Source organism: Chelonoidis abingdonii, chromosome 7 (assembly GCF_003597395.2).
Source record: "Chelonoidis abingdonii isolate Lonesome George chromosome 7, CheloAbing_2.0, whole genome shotgun sequence".
NCBI lineage: Eukaryota > Metazoa > Chordata > Testudines > Testudinidae > Chelonoidis > Chelonoidis abingdonii.
This window is the reverse complement of record NC_133775.1, coordinates 56,894,679-56,912,058: the sequence shown is the minus strand read 5'-3', so window position 1 is coordinate 56,912,058 and position 17,380 is coordinate 56,894,679. Positions and strand designations below refer to the sequence as shown.

Here is a 17,380-nt window from a genome sequence, read left to right as displayed (position 1 = left end):
CGGCCTGCTTAGCCTGCTGCCAGCCTGGGGTTCCTTGGGGCTCCCCAGGCCAGCAGCGGGTGCTGAGTGGGGCCGGCTGCCGACTGGGGCACCGGCTGGCAATGGGGCAGTGCAGCAGCCAGAAACCCCAGAGCATCAAAAATCAGCTGGCATGCCACCTTTGGCACGTGTGCCATAGGTTTCTGATATGACAGAATGATCAAATAATATAATTTTTATAGTTGTCCCTTTATTGGAATTTATATGAAGTATTGTAAACAAGATTTGTTTTAATTAAAGCAATCTTTCTGGCTCTTTGCTGCACAGTCATAATTGATGTCGACAAAGACAATATTCTTGTTGATTCAAGAATAGCAAGACCAGTCAGCTTCCTGATCATTTAGCGTGGAATAGCTTTTAATAGCTTTAGTTTGAGGAAACTCTTTATCTGATGCTTATGTTTACAAAATTTCAGATAGATATGATCGAGCGCTAACATCAGAGTATTATATTCACAAGTTGTGGTAAATAACTGTACAATGTCCATCATCTGAGCGTACAGTCACGGTCATTTAATCAGAACTCACTTGCTCTGAATCCTAAGTTTCTTTGCACTTTCATATCGCCTTTTTTTCCTATTTTGTTGAATTTTTCCCTCAACCTGTCAACTGAGGACGGTAACCCCAGCCGACAATGTTGAGTCTCACCGGGTCTCAGCAACGCCGCTTAGCTGCTGCCCGCCTGGTCTTGGGGTCCCCAGCCAGCACGTTTGCGATGACGCGGTGACCTGCTGCAAGGAGCACGACCGCAGAAACATCTAAAATCTAGCTTGCATGCCCCCTTTGGCAGTGTCCCTAGATGCTGACCACTGCTCTGTACCAGTGTTCCCAAAATGAAGTTCGAAACCCTGGGGTTGCAACTACAGTGTTTGCCAACAAGTTTCACTAATGCGTCCAAGGACCCCGGGCATTAAGACAGTATCGGACGTGGTTAGAACCCTGACCCCAGGTGAGAGCTATGGACTGGCAGTTGGCTCAGCTGCATTGCATCACGCGGAGTTGCCTAACAACCAACCCCAGCCTTCATGATGGCTGTAGCCAGCCCAGGTGGCCGATTGGGCTGCACAAGCCTGCATCACAAGGGACGGCCTAACCATGCTCTGGCAGGGCTGGCGCCTGCGGTAACAGTAATAGTGAGCTGCCACCTGAGCCCTGCCCATCACGTGGACCAGCGTCCCATACCGCTGACCCAGGAATAGTGGCGGCAGAGGATCATCACTTAGAATATTAACTTAATCTTAATATGCTTTAGCGAGTTCATGATTTCACAATTATAAGAGTTTAGCGTTAACGTTTGAACCTCTCCTGATACATGAAAGGTGAGCATATTTACATTGTGTAGGCTGGTATTGCTAACATGGCCTATAGTAAAGTCACAACATTTTTGTTCTCTGATGAACCGGCCCCTCTTACTGTTTTTTTTTTTTTTAAATTGAAATGAATTCAGTTTGTAGCAAGCATTTGCAACAAATTGTTTAATGACATCTAAATGCACCACATCGGCTTTTCTATCTTTCTCTCCCCTGTCCTGATTTTTTGCACATGCTATCTGGCTATCCCCAGCCCAGTCCTGTGCGACCATTCCAATCCTGGCTGCCTGCCAAGGAAGTGAGTTACTTTCACTTTCATTCCTCAGTAGGCAGCCAGGGAGAGGAGGGGGGAGAGAGGGGTGCTCCGTGGGGGGAGGAAGAAAGGTGGGGTGCTCCGGGGGGCAGGGGGGAGAAGAACGGATGTTATGGAGGACAACAAAGGATACTGCCAGAGCCACCAAGCCTGACTCACCTCACACCAGGGGAAAGAGTCACGCTTACAGGTGAGTTCCTTCCCCCACCCCTTCCCAGAGACCCCAGCAGCCAGTCCCCTCCCTCAGACTGTACTGCATTCGGCTCTCTAGGACCCAGCAGCCCTGCTCTTACATGCTCCACTGCTTCCCGTCTGTGCGGGCTCCCGGCAGAGCGGTGCCGCCAGACCTAGTGGTGCCCTAGGCGGCTGCCTAGTCTGCCTATGTCTAAGGACGGCCCTGCATCCACCCACCGGTCAGGTCATGATGCGAGGACGAACAGTGTCTGTGTCCCCAAGTCTGGTCAGCTGTGGCGGACCGGAGGGGAGGTGACAAAGGGCCAGGTGCCAAGGCTTGGCACTGCCTATGACGGTGTATAGCTAGAATCCAGGCTCTGTGGGAAGGAAGAGTTTTTAACCCAGCTTGGAAATGGCACTCTGGGACTGGTGAAGGAGGAAAGGGGAGAGGCACAACATTTCAGCCTGGGTTTGGCACTGTGAATCCCTGTCTTTACTGAGCGAGGAGCACCGAGAGCGTGCTACTGTCGTGTGGGTCAGGGAAGGACTCTCTGAGATCCCCTGAGGTGACTGGCTCAGGCAGACGCTGGCAGCTGTCAGAGTCTCTGCTGCTTTTCAGTTGGGGGAGGCCTTCTGAGGGGTTCTAGGTGATGGAGTGGGGAAACGGCTTCCCAATCTAGACTCTCAGTGTGTGAAATGAGCTGGCTGACCGTGGTCTTAGGTATTCACCCACTTCCTCAGCTCACTGAGTGCACTGGCACCATTGTCAGCTCTGAAGTAATGGGGTGGTGATTGAGATATGTTATCAGAAACAGCAGGGTTGGAAGAGCAGAGGGTCCTGAAGGTCACGATGGAGATGTATTTATACAGCAGTTTTGAGGGGCTGGCCCTGGAATAGCAAGGATATGCTGCAAGTCAGCCTTGAGGGGCTCCAGCAGAACAGTGTGACAGGGCCAGGACTGGAGAAGCAGAGGCTGCTCTGTGGGTCAGGCTGGCAGAGCTGTGTGGGTGAAGTTTACACGGCACTTGTCTGCTCCATGCCTGGCCTGAGCCAGCATTATCAGCTGCACATCCAGAAGAGCAATAAATGAGTCAAACTGCCACCTTTCTCCCTCCTCTCAGATGGTTCTTGTCATCAGTCAATTCCTTTTGGGATAATGAGGAGAGGAGTAGTGTGTCTGTGCCCGTTCCCTCCTTTGGCACAAGTCCTGACTCCATGATCCAGTCCAGAGGAGGAAGGCCGTGTCGGAGGAACGCTAGAAGTTCCAAGCCAAATTGAGACTGCTGCTTTCTTGCCACTCTAGAGCAGACAGCACAGAACTGCCAGAGAGGTGGGGAAGAGAAGAGGGATTCCTGGTTCGTGTGTATGGGATGACCCATTTTAGGGGAAGACTTGGGCTGGGACTGTGCCCATTCTGCCCCTCGGAGGGCAGCATTTGCAATGTGTAAGGCAGGGGTTCTCAAACTGGGGGTTGAGACCCCTCAGGGGGTCATGAGGTTATTACATGGGGAGTTGCGAGCTGTCAGCGTCCACCCCAAACCCCACTTTGCATCCAGCATTTATAATGGTGTTAAATATATAAAAAATGTTTTTAATGTATAAGGGGGGTTGCACTCAGAGGCCTGCTATGTGAAAGGGATCACCAGTACAAAAGTCTGAGAACCCCTGGTGTAAGGAGACTGAGAACCTCCCCTGGTTTGCTTATAATGGAGCAGATGGCAGCTGCCTTCCCTAGTATGCCAAGGTGTGGCCTGCTGAGACACTCTGTCTCAGGGTACGATTCTCCATGCTTTATTTGGATCAAGATGAAACGTTGCTTGGTAGGACCGGTAGTGTCTGTGGCCATACTCCAGCTCATAGGCTCATAGACTTTCAGACCAGAAGGGACCATCATGATCATCTAGTCTGACCTCCTGCAGCTAATTTGGTGCCATTCTCTCCACCCCAGCCAGTGGCCCATGTCTGGCGTGGGCTTCCAGCCGCATTAGTTCTGTTCCAGGAGACACAGACATAAGCAATATTCATTTGTTTGTTATTTGACTTGTTCTTCAGTAAAGCAGTGCTATAGCCAAGGCCCCAGGTATTGTGGGGTGAGGCCCCCTAAATTCTCTGGCACAGCCTCCAGCCCATGGCCTGCAGTATCCGTCCCCTTTGCAGCCCAGCCCAGCTCAGCAGACAGCCTGCTGCCAGGAGCCAGGCCAGCTAATGAGTCAGTTTAGCTCCCCTCCCTTCCCTTTGGACATGGCTAGAGGGAGCGGCTTGGGGAGAAGCACTGGAGCAGAAGCAGAGGAACCGAGACTCTGGAAGAGTTTGCGTGCAACCCCCCAAATGCCCAGCTCCTGATGTTTGTGTAAAGATTTGGGATAAAGACTCTTCCTCCGCTAGAGTTGGGATTCTGGCTTTATGCCGCTGTGTGCAGTGTCAGAGCAGGCACTGACTGCTCTCTTTCCCTCCAGGCTGGTGCGACTCAGCATGCAGAGCTTGAAGCATTGACTGTCCATAAGCCAGCAGCAGCTCAGTACCACGTAACTTGTTCTGTGCTGGGTGCTCAGTGCTTTCCATGAAGGCCAATTCTAATGCTCACAGCTCCAGTTCCCTTCTCAACCTTGCCACCACCTGGCCCAGCTCTGAACCCAGCCCCTCACTCCCACTGCAGGTGACTGCTGCATATTCCCTGGGGAAACAAGGGTAGCTGAGCCAGTTTAGAGCAGCTTCCCTCCGACGCCTCAGTTCTTCTTCTCAGGCCTGCTGTGGTGCCGCTCTGCAGATACCCCGGCTCCCCAGTCCCCTGCCCATATCCATCAGGGCAGAGCGGGGAGCAGAGCTGTCTGAGCATGGCACGGCTCCTCAGCCTAATCCAGCCTAATGATGAGAGCTCCAGACAACACCTCTCCAAGGTGTACAAGTGGCTCCTCCTGGTTGGTTCAGGGCAGGTCTGGATGTGCTCTTGGCTCAGGACAGGAAGATGCCAAGCCAGTTTCTCCCTCTCTGGCTCCTGCTCTGCCCTTTAAAGTGCCGTACCAGGGGGCCTGTGCTGGTGAACTGCACCTGACAAAGACAGTACAGGACAGCACAGGCTGGGTGGAGGCAGGGGGCAAAGGCTCTGTCATAAATAAATAGCTAAGGGTTAATGTTTCTTTTACCTGTAAAGGGTTAACAAAGGGAACCAAACACCTGACCAGAGGACCAATCAGGAAACTGGATTTTTCAAAGTCAGGGAGGGAATTTTTGGGATCTGAGTCTTTTGTCTGTCTCTCAGCTATGAGAAGGTTCTTTCTATCTTCTAATCTTCTGTTTCCAACTTGTAAGTACAGGTAGAAAAACAATATAGGCTTTTATGTTGTTTTGGGTGTATTTACATGTGTGTAACTTGCTGGAATGTTTCAAATTGGATATCTTTTTGACTCAGACTGTTTATTCATATTTTTCTTATAAGCAATAGCCCTGTATTGTCATCTTGTTACAGAGAATATGTTTTTGTCTTTTTTCTTTCTTTTTTATATAAAGCTTTCTTTTTAAAACCTGTTTGAGTTTTTCTCTGGTTAAGGAGAAAGGAAAGACAGGGGGGAGGGGAAACACTACGCTCTGTGTTTAACTCTCCTAGTGTCCCAGGGCGGGAAGAAGCTAAGGGGGAGGAGAGATAGAATCTCTTCTGTTTCCTTGTATTTGGGGTTTGTCTCTTTGTGGAATAGAGGAGATATGCTTCTTGGTATTGTGATGTAAAGAGATTGCATCAATACTCCCAGGTTAGCCCAGAGAGGAAAGTCTGGGTGGGAGAGAGAGAGGGAAGGGAAGTGGGTTATTTCCCTTTGTTGTAGGCTCAGGGTTTCTGAGTCTTGGGGTCCCTCCAGGGAAGGTTTTGGGGAGACCAGAGGGGGCCAAAACCCTGGAAATTTTGGATGGTGGCAGCGAGATCAGATCTAAGCTGGTAAATTGAGCTTAGAGGGGTTTATGCTAGGCACCCAGATTTTTGGACGCTAAGGTCCAGATTTGGGAAGATGCTTATGATAGGCTCCCATCCAGTGCTGGGTACCAAATGGCAACTTCAATGAATTACATGGGGTGGGAGGGTAGCATAGTCAGTTCTGTGGCACTTGGGCAACATGCAGGATTCTGCAGAAGGCTCCATGGCTATGGAATCCCCAGTGCCCTGGTTATAGACCCTGGGGGATGAAGTAACTGGAGCTCTTCATGGTCACACAGAGGTGGAACACAGTGTAACGTTGTTGATTTTTTTCCCTTTCAGACCAATGATGCCTTAGGAGCCACCTGGAACTGGCTGTACTTCATCCCCCTCATCATCATCGGCTCCTTCTTTGTTCTTAACCTTGTCCTGGGAGTGCTTTCCGGGTAAGCAAGCTGCTTTCCCCTTCCTTTGGGTCCATTAGCCCCTGTTAACCCTGCTGGGTCCTGACCCAATCACTGGTTGCTCTTGGGTTAGCACTGGGGTATTTGGGAGCTTCCTCATGCTCAGTCCTCCTTCAGGTTTCTCTTCAGTGACTCCTCCCGGGGAAGGCTTGGTCTGCAGTAGTGTTTCTAGTGGGGTCCCAAAGGGATCTGTTTTTGTCCATAAGCTACTTAACATTTGTATCATTGACCTGGAAGAAAACATAAAATCATCACTGATCAAGTTTGCAGATGACACAAAAACTGAGGGATTGGTAGATAATGAAGAGGACAGAATGATCTGGATCACTCAGTAAATTGCCACAAGTAAAGAATGTGTTTTTTTAACGTGTCTAAATGTAAATGTAGACATCTAGATACGAAGTATGCAGGCCATAGTAGGGGATGCAGGTCTCTCTCCTGGGAAGCAAAGACCCTGAAAAAGATTTGGGGGTTGCGGTAAATAATCCGCTGAACATGAGCTCCCAGTGCGGCGCTGCTGCCAGAAGGGCTCAAGTGGTTCTGGGATGTGTTAACAGGAGAAGCTGGGGTAGATAGACTCAAGAAACTCAGTGTACTTAACTTAGCAAAGAGAATCATAGAATATCAGGGTTGGAAGGGACCTCAGGAGGTCATCTAGTCCAACGGGGAACCAATTCCCAGACAGATTTTTGCCCCAGATCCCTAAATGGCCCCCTCAAGGATTGAGCTCACAACTCTGGGTTTAGCAGGCCAATGCTCAAACCACTGAGCTATCCGAACGTTAAGGGATAACTTAATGACAGTCTCTAAGTACCTGCATAAGGAACAAATATTTCATACCGGGCTCTTTAATCGAGGAGAGAAAGGTCTAACACAATCCAATGGCTGCAAGTAGAAGCTAGACAAATGCAGCCTGGAAATAAGGTGTACATTTTTAACAGTGAGAGGAATTAACTACTGGAACAATTTTCCCAGGGTCACGGTGAATTCTCCATCAGTGACAACCATTCAATCACAATGGGATATTTTTCTGAAGGATAAACTCCAGGAATTATGTTGCGAAGCTCTACTGCCTGCGCTGTACAGGAGGTCAGGCTAGATGATCACAATGGTCCCTTCTGGCCTTGGAATCTATGAATAGCTGTGAACTCATTCATCGCTTCCTTGTTCCCTCCATGGCTGCCTGCTCAGAAGTGCAGCCACTAGTCGAGTAAGGATCCTTCCCCTGCCCCCGGCCCCAATGCAGCTGTATCAGCAAGACTAATGTATCTCACGCCTCCTGGTCCCTCCCAACTCATCAAAGTGATTGCACCGCTGCTGCTGCTGGCCAGTCCTCTTTTGGTCTGAGCAGGATGTTTTGTATTATGGTATAAGTGTCTCTGGAGCTTCGAATGCCACTTGAAGTTATTGATCATGCACAGGTCCCTTGACATGGCCCCAGTCTCACCAGACGTTTACTTTTCCAAAGAAGAAAACACTAGGTTTAGAGTTGGCTTTGTCTCGCCCTTCTGGACATTCTCTCTACTGGGCTTAGTGCATGACACAGACTTCTGCCCTCCACACCACCTTCCCTACTAATCCTCAGCACACCAGTTCTACACATCTCAGCAGCCTCCCCGGGGGAGGAGGGTGCCAGAGGCTGGTCATGCAGTCAATCATTTGCATAGCAGGTGGGCTGCTGGACTCTGTTACTCATTCCAGCCTCTGGTATGATGTGAAAACTCAGCCCATTTCCAGCCTTCCTGAATCTCCCAAGCTATGCTAAGCAAGAGATACAGTGTAACGGGCTCCCTCTCTGGTGCCATACAGCCAGCTGCTACTGCCTCATTGTGGTGGTTGGAGGCTCACCCAGACCAGGAAGGGGTTCTGTCACCACCTGCCCTGTAACCTTGGGGCATCTTAATGCTGTGCTGCCACGGCTGAAAGCGCTAACACCAGCAGCCTGCCCACAAGCACAAGGTTTCATCCTAGCTTCCATCAGCCCAGTTACTCCTGGTGGGGTGACCCCAATGGCCATTTCAGTGCCAAGTCTCCCCAGATCTGTCCTCCCCAAGTTCTTAACTACCAGACACTCAGACCTTTCCCCTCTGGTTCGCTCCCCCCCACCCACAAAGGTGTGAAACCAGCCACCCCAGTTATCAGTTGCTTTGGCTCCCACACTCCACACAGTTTGCACGCTGAGACTTGCTTGGGATAAAAATAAACACAAGGTTTATTTACTAGAAAAACCACAAATTCAGAGCTGAAATAGTAGGGGAGAGCAAACACATACCGTTTACTCAGAAAAGAAACATAAAAGATGTAACCTCAAACTTTACACTTCTGTATTAGATAAAATCTCTTCGCTAATACAAGTTATCTATTACCACTGAACAATTTCCCAGCGTACCCACCAGCCTTTCTTGGATAACTTCCCGCCTACAGGCTGTCCCTCAAGTTCTGAATGCCTTTCACTTTCAACCCCATCCATATTTAAGAGATTTGCAGGTTTTATTTTTTTCAGTCATTATAGATATTCAAAGTGGGGAAATCCTCAGGTATCTTGATGTCTTTCCACTAACTTCAGTGGCTCAGCATTGTCTTTTCCTAAATTGTTCAATGGATCATTATTCATTACTTGTCTGGTTTTGTGTAAATACCTGATTTGGAGGGTACCTCACCTTCTCTGATTGCTCACTGCCCTGCTGTGAGGTGGAGCTGAAGTTTATGAGCTCAGTTCTCTATATATACATGAATTCATAACCACTTATCTCATAATGATCATTAAGTTCAGATACAAGCTTTAATAAAAGACCTTACTCATTACATTTTTATAACCCACATTACTATTAGCTCCAACCTGTTGACTCAGCTTCTTATTCTTTGGGGTTCAACTCCCCTGTTCTCCACTTGGGGTGTCTGGACCTGCATTGTCACTCGTGTCTCGCTGTTCTGATTGATGCAGTGCCACATGCTGCTTTGTGTTTGGGGGTGACGATATGCTGAGTCACTGAGATGGAATGCTGTCTTGGTACCACAGGATCATCATGGAGGACAGTTGCTCCAAGTAGCCAGCCAGAGCACTTATAGTTCCGTCACTACTAGCACTACACACGAACTTTGCTCTCTCTATTCTTGTCTGGCTCCTCAGCCCCACCTAGACAGGGACAGTCAGCACAATATGAATGGAAAACACAGTCTAGGGGGTCTTTCAAGGGCTAGTCTGAGTCAGCCCACAGTGCTGGGATCTCTTTTAAAGCCAGGAATGGGATCTGCTTTGGCTGGAGAGTTCAGAGCGCTGTAGTGACAGATGCCTCATGAGCTTCTGGAGGAGCCTGTGAAGCTGCAGCAGCCGGGGACAACTGGTATGCAGATAAATCCTGAACTGGGAAGTGGTGTTGGCAGCAGAGTGTGGAGCAGGGGCAGCAAGAGGCTGAACTGCAGTGTTTCCTTCTCTTGCAGGCTTTTACTTGGGTGGTTCTGGCTGAGCAGCTGAGCCATCTCGCTGTGGGGCAGAGCAACGAGGGCAGAAAAGACTGGCTGCTCTCTCGATGTGAAGTTCATATTTTAATGTAGCCTGCCATTTGATGCCAAAAGCTGTCAGGGAAAATGGTCTGGATCGTTGTGTTCCTGAGGGGAGCTGACGGGAGGGGAGCGAGTGTGTGATATATAGTTTGGATATCAGGTGGGGGGCTGTTTGAGGTGTAGGGTGTGGGTACACAGAGACAGTGCTGGTAGGTGGGGCATAGGGGTGTGTGCTACTGGCTGGTTAGCTATGGAGCTTGTGGATCAGGATGTAGGGCATGGGCGTGGCTATGACATGTGTGCGACTGTGTCTACAGTTAGAGCTAGGGGTGTGATTCCTAAATAGACATACTCGTGCTAGCTCTCCTAGAGCTAGCATGCTAAACAGAGCAGTGCAGCTTGGGCAGGGATGAGCAGCAGCTCAGACTAGCCATGCTGAGGGGGCACCCTAGGTGGCTAGTCCATGTTACCTCTTGCTACTGTCTGGGCTACCGTCGGTACATTTCTATCTTCAGCATGCTAGCTTGATGGGACCTAGTGTGAGCTGGGAATCACACCCCCAGATCCAAGTGAAGCCATTGCCTGCGTGTGAGAGAGTGAGGTGAGTATAGGATGTAGCTATGTGTGTTTGCTCTTTGTGTGTGGGAGTGCAGGGGTGACTGAGTTGTGTGTGAGTGGAGGATGTGGCTAGGAGTTTTGGGTGTGGCTGGGAGAGCAGGCTGTGCCTGTGCAGTATGTGAGTGCAGGGCATGACTCTGAGTGCAGCGTGTGGCTGAGCTCTGTGTGAGTGCAGGCTGTGACTGTGTGTGTGGCTGAGCTGAATGTGAGGTGTGGATGTGCTGTGAGTGAGTGCAGAGTATGGCTGTGAGTGCAGGCTATGGCTGAGGTTAGTGTGAATGCAAGGTGTGGATGTGTTGTGTGTGGCTGCGGGTGCAGGGTTTGGCTGAGCTGAGTGTGAGGGCAAGGTGTGGATGTGTTGTGTGAGTGTACAGGGTGTGGCTGTGGGTGCAGGATGTGGCTGAGCTTAGTGTGAATGCGAGGTGTGGATGTGTTGTGTGTGGGTGCAGGGTATGGCTGCGGGTGCAGGGTGTGGCTGAGCTGAGTGTGAGGGTTAGGTGTGGATGTGTTGTGTGGGTGTGCAGGGTGTGGCTGTGGGTGCAGGGTGTGGCTGAGCTGAGTGTTAGGGTTAGGTGTGGATGTGTTGTGTGGGTGTGCAGGGTGTGGCTGTGGGTGCAGGGTGTGGCTGAGCTGAGTGTGAGGGTGAGGTGTACATGTGCTGTATGTGAGTGAAGACTGTGGGTGTGAGTGCTGGGTGTGGCTGAGCTGTGTGTGAGTGCAGGCTATGGCTGAGCTCTGTGAGTGCAGGGTATGGATGTTTTGTGTGGGAGTGCAGAGTGTGGCTCTGAGCGCAGGGTATGGCTGACCTGTGAGTGCATGGTCCTGTGCGTGTGGACAGCAACGTTGTAACCGTTTTACTTCTCTCCGAGGATATGAGAGTTTAATGAAACCCATTAGCTGGGGATTGAAGAGAAGCAGAGCTTCTTGTCTCCATGGTGATGAACTATGGATGCACCAGCTTGCCCTGAAATACTGTCAGAGGCTTAGAGCATGAGATGAGCAAGAAGAGAACAATTTCAGCAAGACAATCCCTCCCTAATCCTCGTTTTCCATCATTCTGGAGGTCTGCACAGAAGGACTGAACTGGGGCTGTACAGGGACAGCCATGTGGGGGGCAGAAAATGTATCCCACAAGCTGACTTTCCATTAGTAAAGCCCAGAGAGCTGAGTGCAGGTGTGTGGGCTTCGTAGCCCCATGTGCTGCTCTGCATTGTGACACATGCTGGTAGGACAATAATGACTTGGCACTCCAAATGCCTGGGAATGAATGGATGCAGCCTTTCTGGTTCTGGGGTGGCTCAGTGCTTGGAAGGGGCCTTTTCTATCATTAGTCACCCAACACATCCAGGCAGCTGGAGAAGGAATGAGTTATGACAAGGACACCACGGAAACAGCAGTGTCTTTTGTGACATGCATAATGATCATTGTCCTCTGCTATTTGATGTTGCCTCTGAACACCATTGAGACACCATGAACCACTAGGATAATGACTTGGATAGTAAATAGGGGGTTATAAAGGGAGTATAATAGCTGTAATGTCAGATAAGTGTTCCTCAGGTGTCATCCACTGGCTGATTATGTCAAACCCAGATGTTTATTCCTCTTCGATATTAATGTGAGACAATCAACTCAGTGTCCCAGCTCAGTGCTAGTGGGAGCAGTGGTAGAGACATGCTATTTTTCAGATGAAACATTCCCATCTCACTGTAGATCTACTTAAGTAAGAGTTGGGATATTGACCCTAGCATCCAGGTTGGCATTATGCCTAATTCATTTCTCCTCAAGTTTCATGGTACTCTTCTTCATTTCCCATTCTAAGTGGTTCTGTAGAGTTTGTGAGTACTGGTGAATTGTTGTTGGATACCACCCCATAGGCAGCTATTACCCAGCACTAGATGGAATAATTCCTGTTTGTGGAGTTGGTAAAATGCTCTGGGATGTTTCAAGGTACAGGATCAAAAATTGAAACTGTCCTTTCTACTCTTCCCTCAGATTAGCTTACAGAGCTGGGCGAAAGTTTTCAGTCCAATAGTAAATTCACTGAATAATGCAGTTTCGGGGCATTTGAGACTATTGGCAAATTTGTGTAAAATTTGTCCTATAGTTTCAGCTGAATAAAACAGAGGGGAAAAAATTCTTAAAAGTCTAAATGACCCATTTCAACATTTTATTTTGAAATGAACCGTTTTGTTTCAAAATACCATTTTGAAAGGAAGTTCAAACAGTTATTTTGATTAAAACTAAACTTTTTCACTGTTTCGTTTTAGTGAGAAAAACCAAAATATTCATTTTCAGTTTGAAACAAACCATTTTTTTTGTTTGTTTTTGATGTCTTGGTTTGGTCACCGAACTAAATAACCAATTATTCCCTCAGCTCTCGCTGATGTCCAAAGTGGTCCCACTTTCTGCTTGTTCCTGGTGGTCTGTGAAGTAATTCTATATGTGGGTGATCTTCTCTATGTGGAAAAGTAATCCCGCACAACCGTAGGCTCTGTGGGGTGTAAATCTGCTATCTGTGGTGGCAAGGAAGAGGTATGCTCTCTTTGCCTCCTTCGTAGCAATGATGGAGGTTTTTAGGAAAGTTGGTCTGAATTTGTCTGTCTCAGACTTCATTTTTTCATCTCTCGTGCTTAAGCTTTCTTCCTCCTGTCTTTTTGTGTCATAGATCATTCAAGAACGGTGGCAATCTGTGTGTGTAACGGGGTGAATGGGAGTGCTTTATAGCAGCCATCAGAGATAGTGGTTGTATTGCTTCATTGACTCTTCTCTGTGGGCTCTTGGCAGGGTAGAGTTTTCCATAATTAAGTTCTGGAATCTGGCCAAGTCCAAGAGTTTTTTGGGGGACAGACCATAGTGGGGGTTGAGTGGGCTTCTTATTGTCTTGCAGTAAGGGGAGTTATTTCCTCCTAGAGGAGGACGTGGTGCTACTGGAACTGAGTGGTTCTTGCATTACTATTGTTCATGTCCAGCATTAGGATTCAGGTCGCAGTGTGTCCAGGTATCTGTCGATTCAGAGTATGCCTATGAGAAACGTAATGTGGAAGGTTAGGATAAGAGGCTTGGGCTAACCTGTCAGAAGCATCATCTACACTGATGTTAAGTCTTTCAAGGCAGTGAGTTTTGTGAAATTAATCACCATGTGAGTGTGTGAGGTCTGTAGATTTCCCAGGTTAGTCTAGTCTCAGGAGTGACAGATTAAGTAGATGCATTCAAAGGATTTTGTTTTTAGTGAACTTTTCATGCCTTTGAGCCCAGAAAGAGAGGAGAATGGCTATTCTGCTTCCATATTTGCCCTCCTTTGCTCTGGGTGTGTGACGACTAGAGTACCCTACATAGATGAGATAACGTGAGCTCACCTGGTCCAGCAGTGTCAGCCAGCCAAGAGCCTGTGATGCAGACCAGGTCGGGTGACCCATCAGCAGTAAGACTGTGGATGGCAAAGGGTCTTCTGATTACAGATCTCTCTTTGCTCTGTGTGAGGCTGTTTGTCTGTTCTGGGCCTGTGAAAGGTAACTGGTTGCTGATTGCATTGAATTGGAGATAGCTGTCTAGTGATCTTCCCAAGTACCAACTGGCGTTTCCACTGTTCATTTATTCTTATGAGGATTTGTATTGGGGAGGGATGCAAGTGGGTGGCTGATCTAATTGGCAGTGGTGATGATCTAGTGGTGTGCCAGATACCTAGGGAACAGCAAGCCTGTTCAGCTCCCAGGAGGACGGAGAGAGGTGAAGATTTGGGATTTAGTAAGATGCCTGGGCAACAGACCGAGAGTGTGACATTCCTGCACACGTTGCCATTGCAGTGCTGCAGGAGGGGGCAAAGCTTCACTCCAGAGCAGCGGAAAGTCAGATGGCTGGGGGGAGGAGGGGCATAGTGTGCACCGCTGTGACTTGAGCCAAGGAAGAGAGCACCTCCACTACCTGTACAGGCCCCAGTGTGAGAGAGAATCTGGGCTGTTCCCTTAATATCAGCTACTAGAGCATTAACAGGTGCCCAGTGGAGACCTTTATAGAAAAAAATGTAGAAAACTTTTCATTTGGGACGCACAGTAGGATAAAGTCTGATTGTCATGAAAATGTGCATGTGTTAGGCTTTAGTTAGAACACGTGTTGTTTGACTTCTTTAGCTTTTATTACATTTATAATACGTCATTTGTTCCTACGGTTTCTGTTGTGTTGGGAAGTATTTAGGTCATACTCCAGACGCCAAAAACCTTTCTTTAAACTCCCAAGTGTCATAGTTAGACAGCATAAACCTAGGGAGTCTGTCACATCTGGACTCTTGCACAGGTCTAGGTTTAGTTGCAGTCAGATAGCTTAGAACGTTGAGGTCCTATGGTGATAAAATGACTAGACATAAAATAAGTATTTCCATCAAGCTATTGCATTGCTTTGTGGAATAGCGTCTGAGACAATCAGAGTGAGTGTCAGTCTGAATGCATCTGAGCTCTGGGGAAGTAGAGTCAGGGACAAAGAAAGAAGCCACATCTCCTTCCCCAGCTGATTTTAGGCCAGCTTTACAAGCAAATATTCTGAAAGCCACTGGGGAAGCCATGACATGGAATGTGAACCGGGACATTTTCCCTTGTGACTCGTGGAACCCAAATGGGTTGTTTCTAGCAGGGCCCCGCAATACTTTCCTCTGAAATCACATACTCTCAGCATCCCAAAAACATGCACTGATCTGGGCTCAGGAAATCATCATCTGATGCCAGCAAACCTGCCAAGTAATGCCCTGTCTCTAACGGCTGCTTCTCTGGGTGTTATCCATTAGAAACTGATGGCTGGCTAGCTCCAGCAGTACAAACACCTCTTCTGAGATCCAAGAGCCCTTCCAATCTCACTTCAGACGTGGGTTTGGCATGAAGACAAAACTTGTAATGCTGACGGGCACTCTCCAGGGGCCAAACTTCCACACTTAGCTCTATTATGCAATTGGCAGCATTTGATATATTCAGTCATGAGCTGTCACTGACCTGTTGGACCTCACCAGTGGTAGATGGAGTCAAATTAAGATGCTTAAGTTACATTAGCTCCTTTCTCTCAGATAGCAGCTCCTTTCTGAGAGCTGTCACGGGCTCAGTTCCTCAGGTCTCAGTCCTATCACCTGTCTTATTACACACATGTGTGACTGCTGTGTGAAATCGTGAGATGATATGGAATAGTGCTCCCAACACTCTGCTGCTCTATCACTCCTCTAGGTTGTGCAGTGCTGGCTCACTGCTCTTCCAGTGTCAGAAGGGGTTAGCTATCTTGTGCGTACTCAGAAGACGATGCTGGTGGGACGTGGGATGCATTTGAAGGAACCTTTGAAAATTGTGACTTCACCCTCTATTGAGGGTGCATGCCATCCTTAAAGGTGGTGCACAACTTAATGGCTACCCAGATAGCATGTAGATTGGAAACAGCTTCTTTCACCTTTAGCTGGCCAAGAGGCTGTATCCTAACCTCTTAGGATATGTCTTCACTGCAATTAGCTGGGCTGGCTTAGCGTGAGTGGAGTGTCCTCCCTGCAAACACTTCCCCTGTAACTGTGTCCACAATGGTGCTGTACTAGCCCATGTGCTGGCATGGATTGCTAGTGGCATATTACATGGTGATGCATTAAACTTGGCTACTCTGTGATTACCTTTGCAGGGTGTGCCCTCTCTCTCTCCCGTAACGTGGAGCTGCTGTCTGTAGCGCTGACATGAGAACAATACTTTGGGTAAATAACCTCCAAGTGAACTTGCTCGTTATGAATGCCGACAGTTCTGAAAGCAAAAGCCAACAGCATTTGGCAGCAAAAGCTTTTACTTAGGGATGTCAAACAATTAAAAAATTAATCTCATGATTAATCATGAGATTATTTTTTTTAATCGCGATTAATCACAGTTTTAATCACACTGTTAAACAATAAAATATCATTTATTTAAATATTTTTGGAAGTTTTCTACATTTTCACATATATTGATTTCAATTACAACACAGAATACAAAGTGTACAGTGCTCGCGTTATGTTATTATTTTTTATTACAAATATTTGCACTATAAAAAATAAAAGAAATTGTATTTTTCAGTTTACCTCATACAAGTACTGTAATGAACTCTCTTTATCATGAAAATGCAACTTACAAATGTAGAATTATTATATTTTTATATAACCACTCAAAAATAAAACAATGTAAAATTTTAGAGCTTGCAAGTCCATTCAGTCCTACTTCTTGTTCAGCCAATTGCTTAGACAAACAAGTTTGTTTACATTTACGGGAGATAATACTGTCCACTTCTTATGTACAATGTCACCTGAAAGTGAGACCAGGCATTCGCATGGCACTGTGGTAGCCGGCATTGTAAGGTATTTACATGCCAGATATGCTAAACATTTGTATGCCCCTTTCATGCTTCAACCTCCATTCCAGAGGACATGCTTCCATGCTGATGACGGGTACTGTTCGATAACACTCCAAAGCAGTGCGGGCTGACGCACGTTCATTTTCATCATCTTAGTCAGATGTCACCAACGGAAGGTTGATTTTCTTTTTTGATGGTCAGGGTTTTGTAATTTCTGCATTGGAGTGTTGCTCTTTTAAGACTTCTGACAGCATGTTCCACACCTCGTCCCTCTCAGATTTCGGGAGGCACTTCAGATTCTTGAATCTTGGGTCGAGTGCTGTAGCTATCTTTAGATATCTCACTTTGGTACCTTTGCATTTTGTCAAATCTGCAGCGAAAGTGTTCTTAAATCGAACATGTGCTGGGTTGTCATCTGAGATTGCTATAGCACGAAATATATGGCAGAATGTGGGTAAAACCACAGACCAGGAGACATACAATTCTCCTTCAAGGAGTTCAGTCACAAATGTAATTAACACATTATTTTTTTAACAAGTGTCATCAGCATGGAGGCATGTCCTCTGGAATGATGGCCAAAGCATGAAGGGGCATATGAATGTTTAGCATGTCTAGCATGTAAATACCTTGCAATGCCAGCTACAAAAGTGCAAATGTAAATCTACATTTGTGAATTGCACTTCCACTATGAAGAGATTGCACTACAGTACTTGTATGAGGT

At 47.6% G+C, this 17,380-nt stretch overlaps 1 protein-coding gene across 1 annotated transcript in view; it reads left to right on the top strand.

Annotated features, from left to right (window-relative positions):
- CACNA1E (calcium voltage-gated channel subunit alpha1 E) overlaps nt 1–17,380 on the top strand; it is a 263,833-nt gene that overhangs the window by 135,833 nt on the left and 110,620 nt on the right. Inside the window, exon 8 of the mRNA XM_075067895.1 lies at nt 6,083–6,186. Coding sequence (XP_074923996.1) covers nt 6,083–6,186 — 104 coding nt within the window. The remainder of the gene's footprint in view (nt 1–6,082; nt 6,187–17,380) is intronic.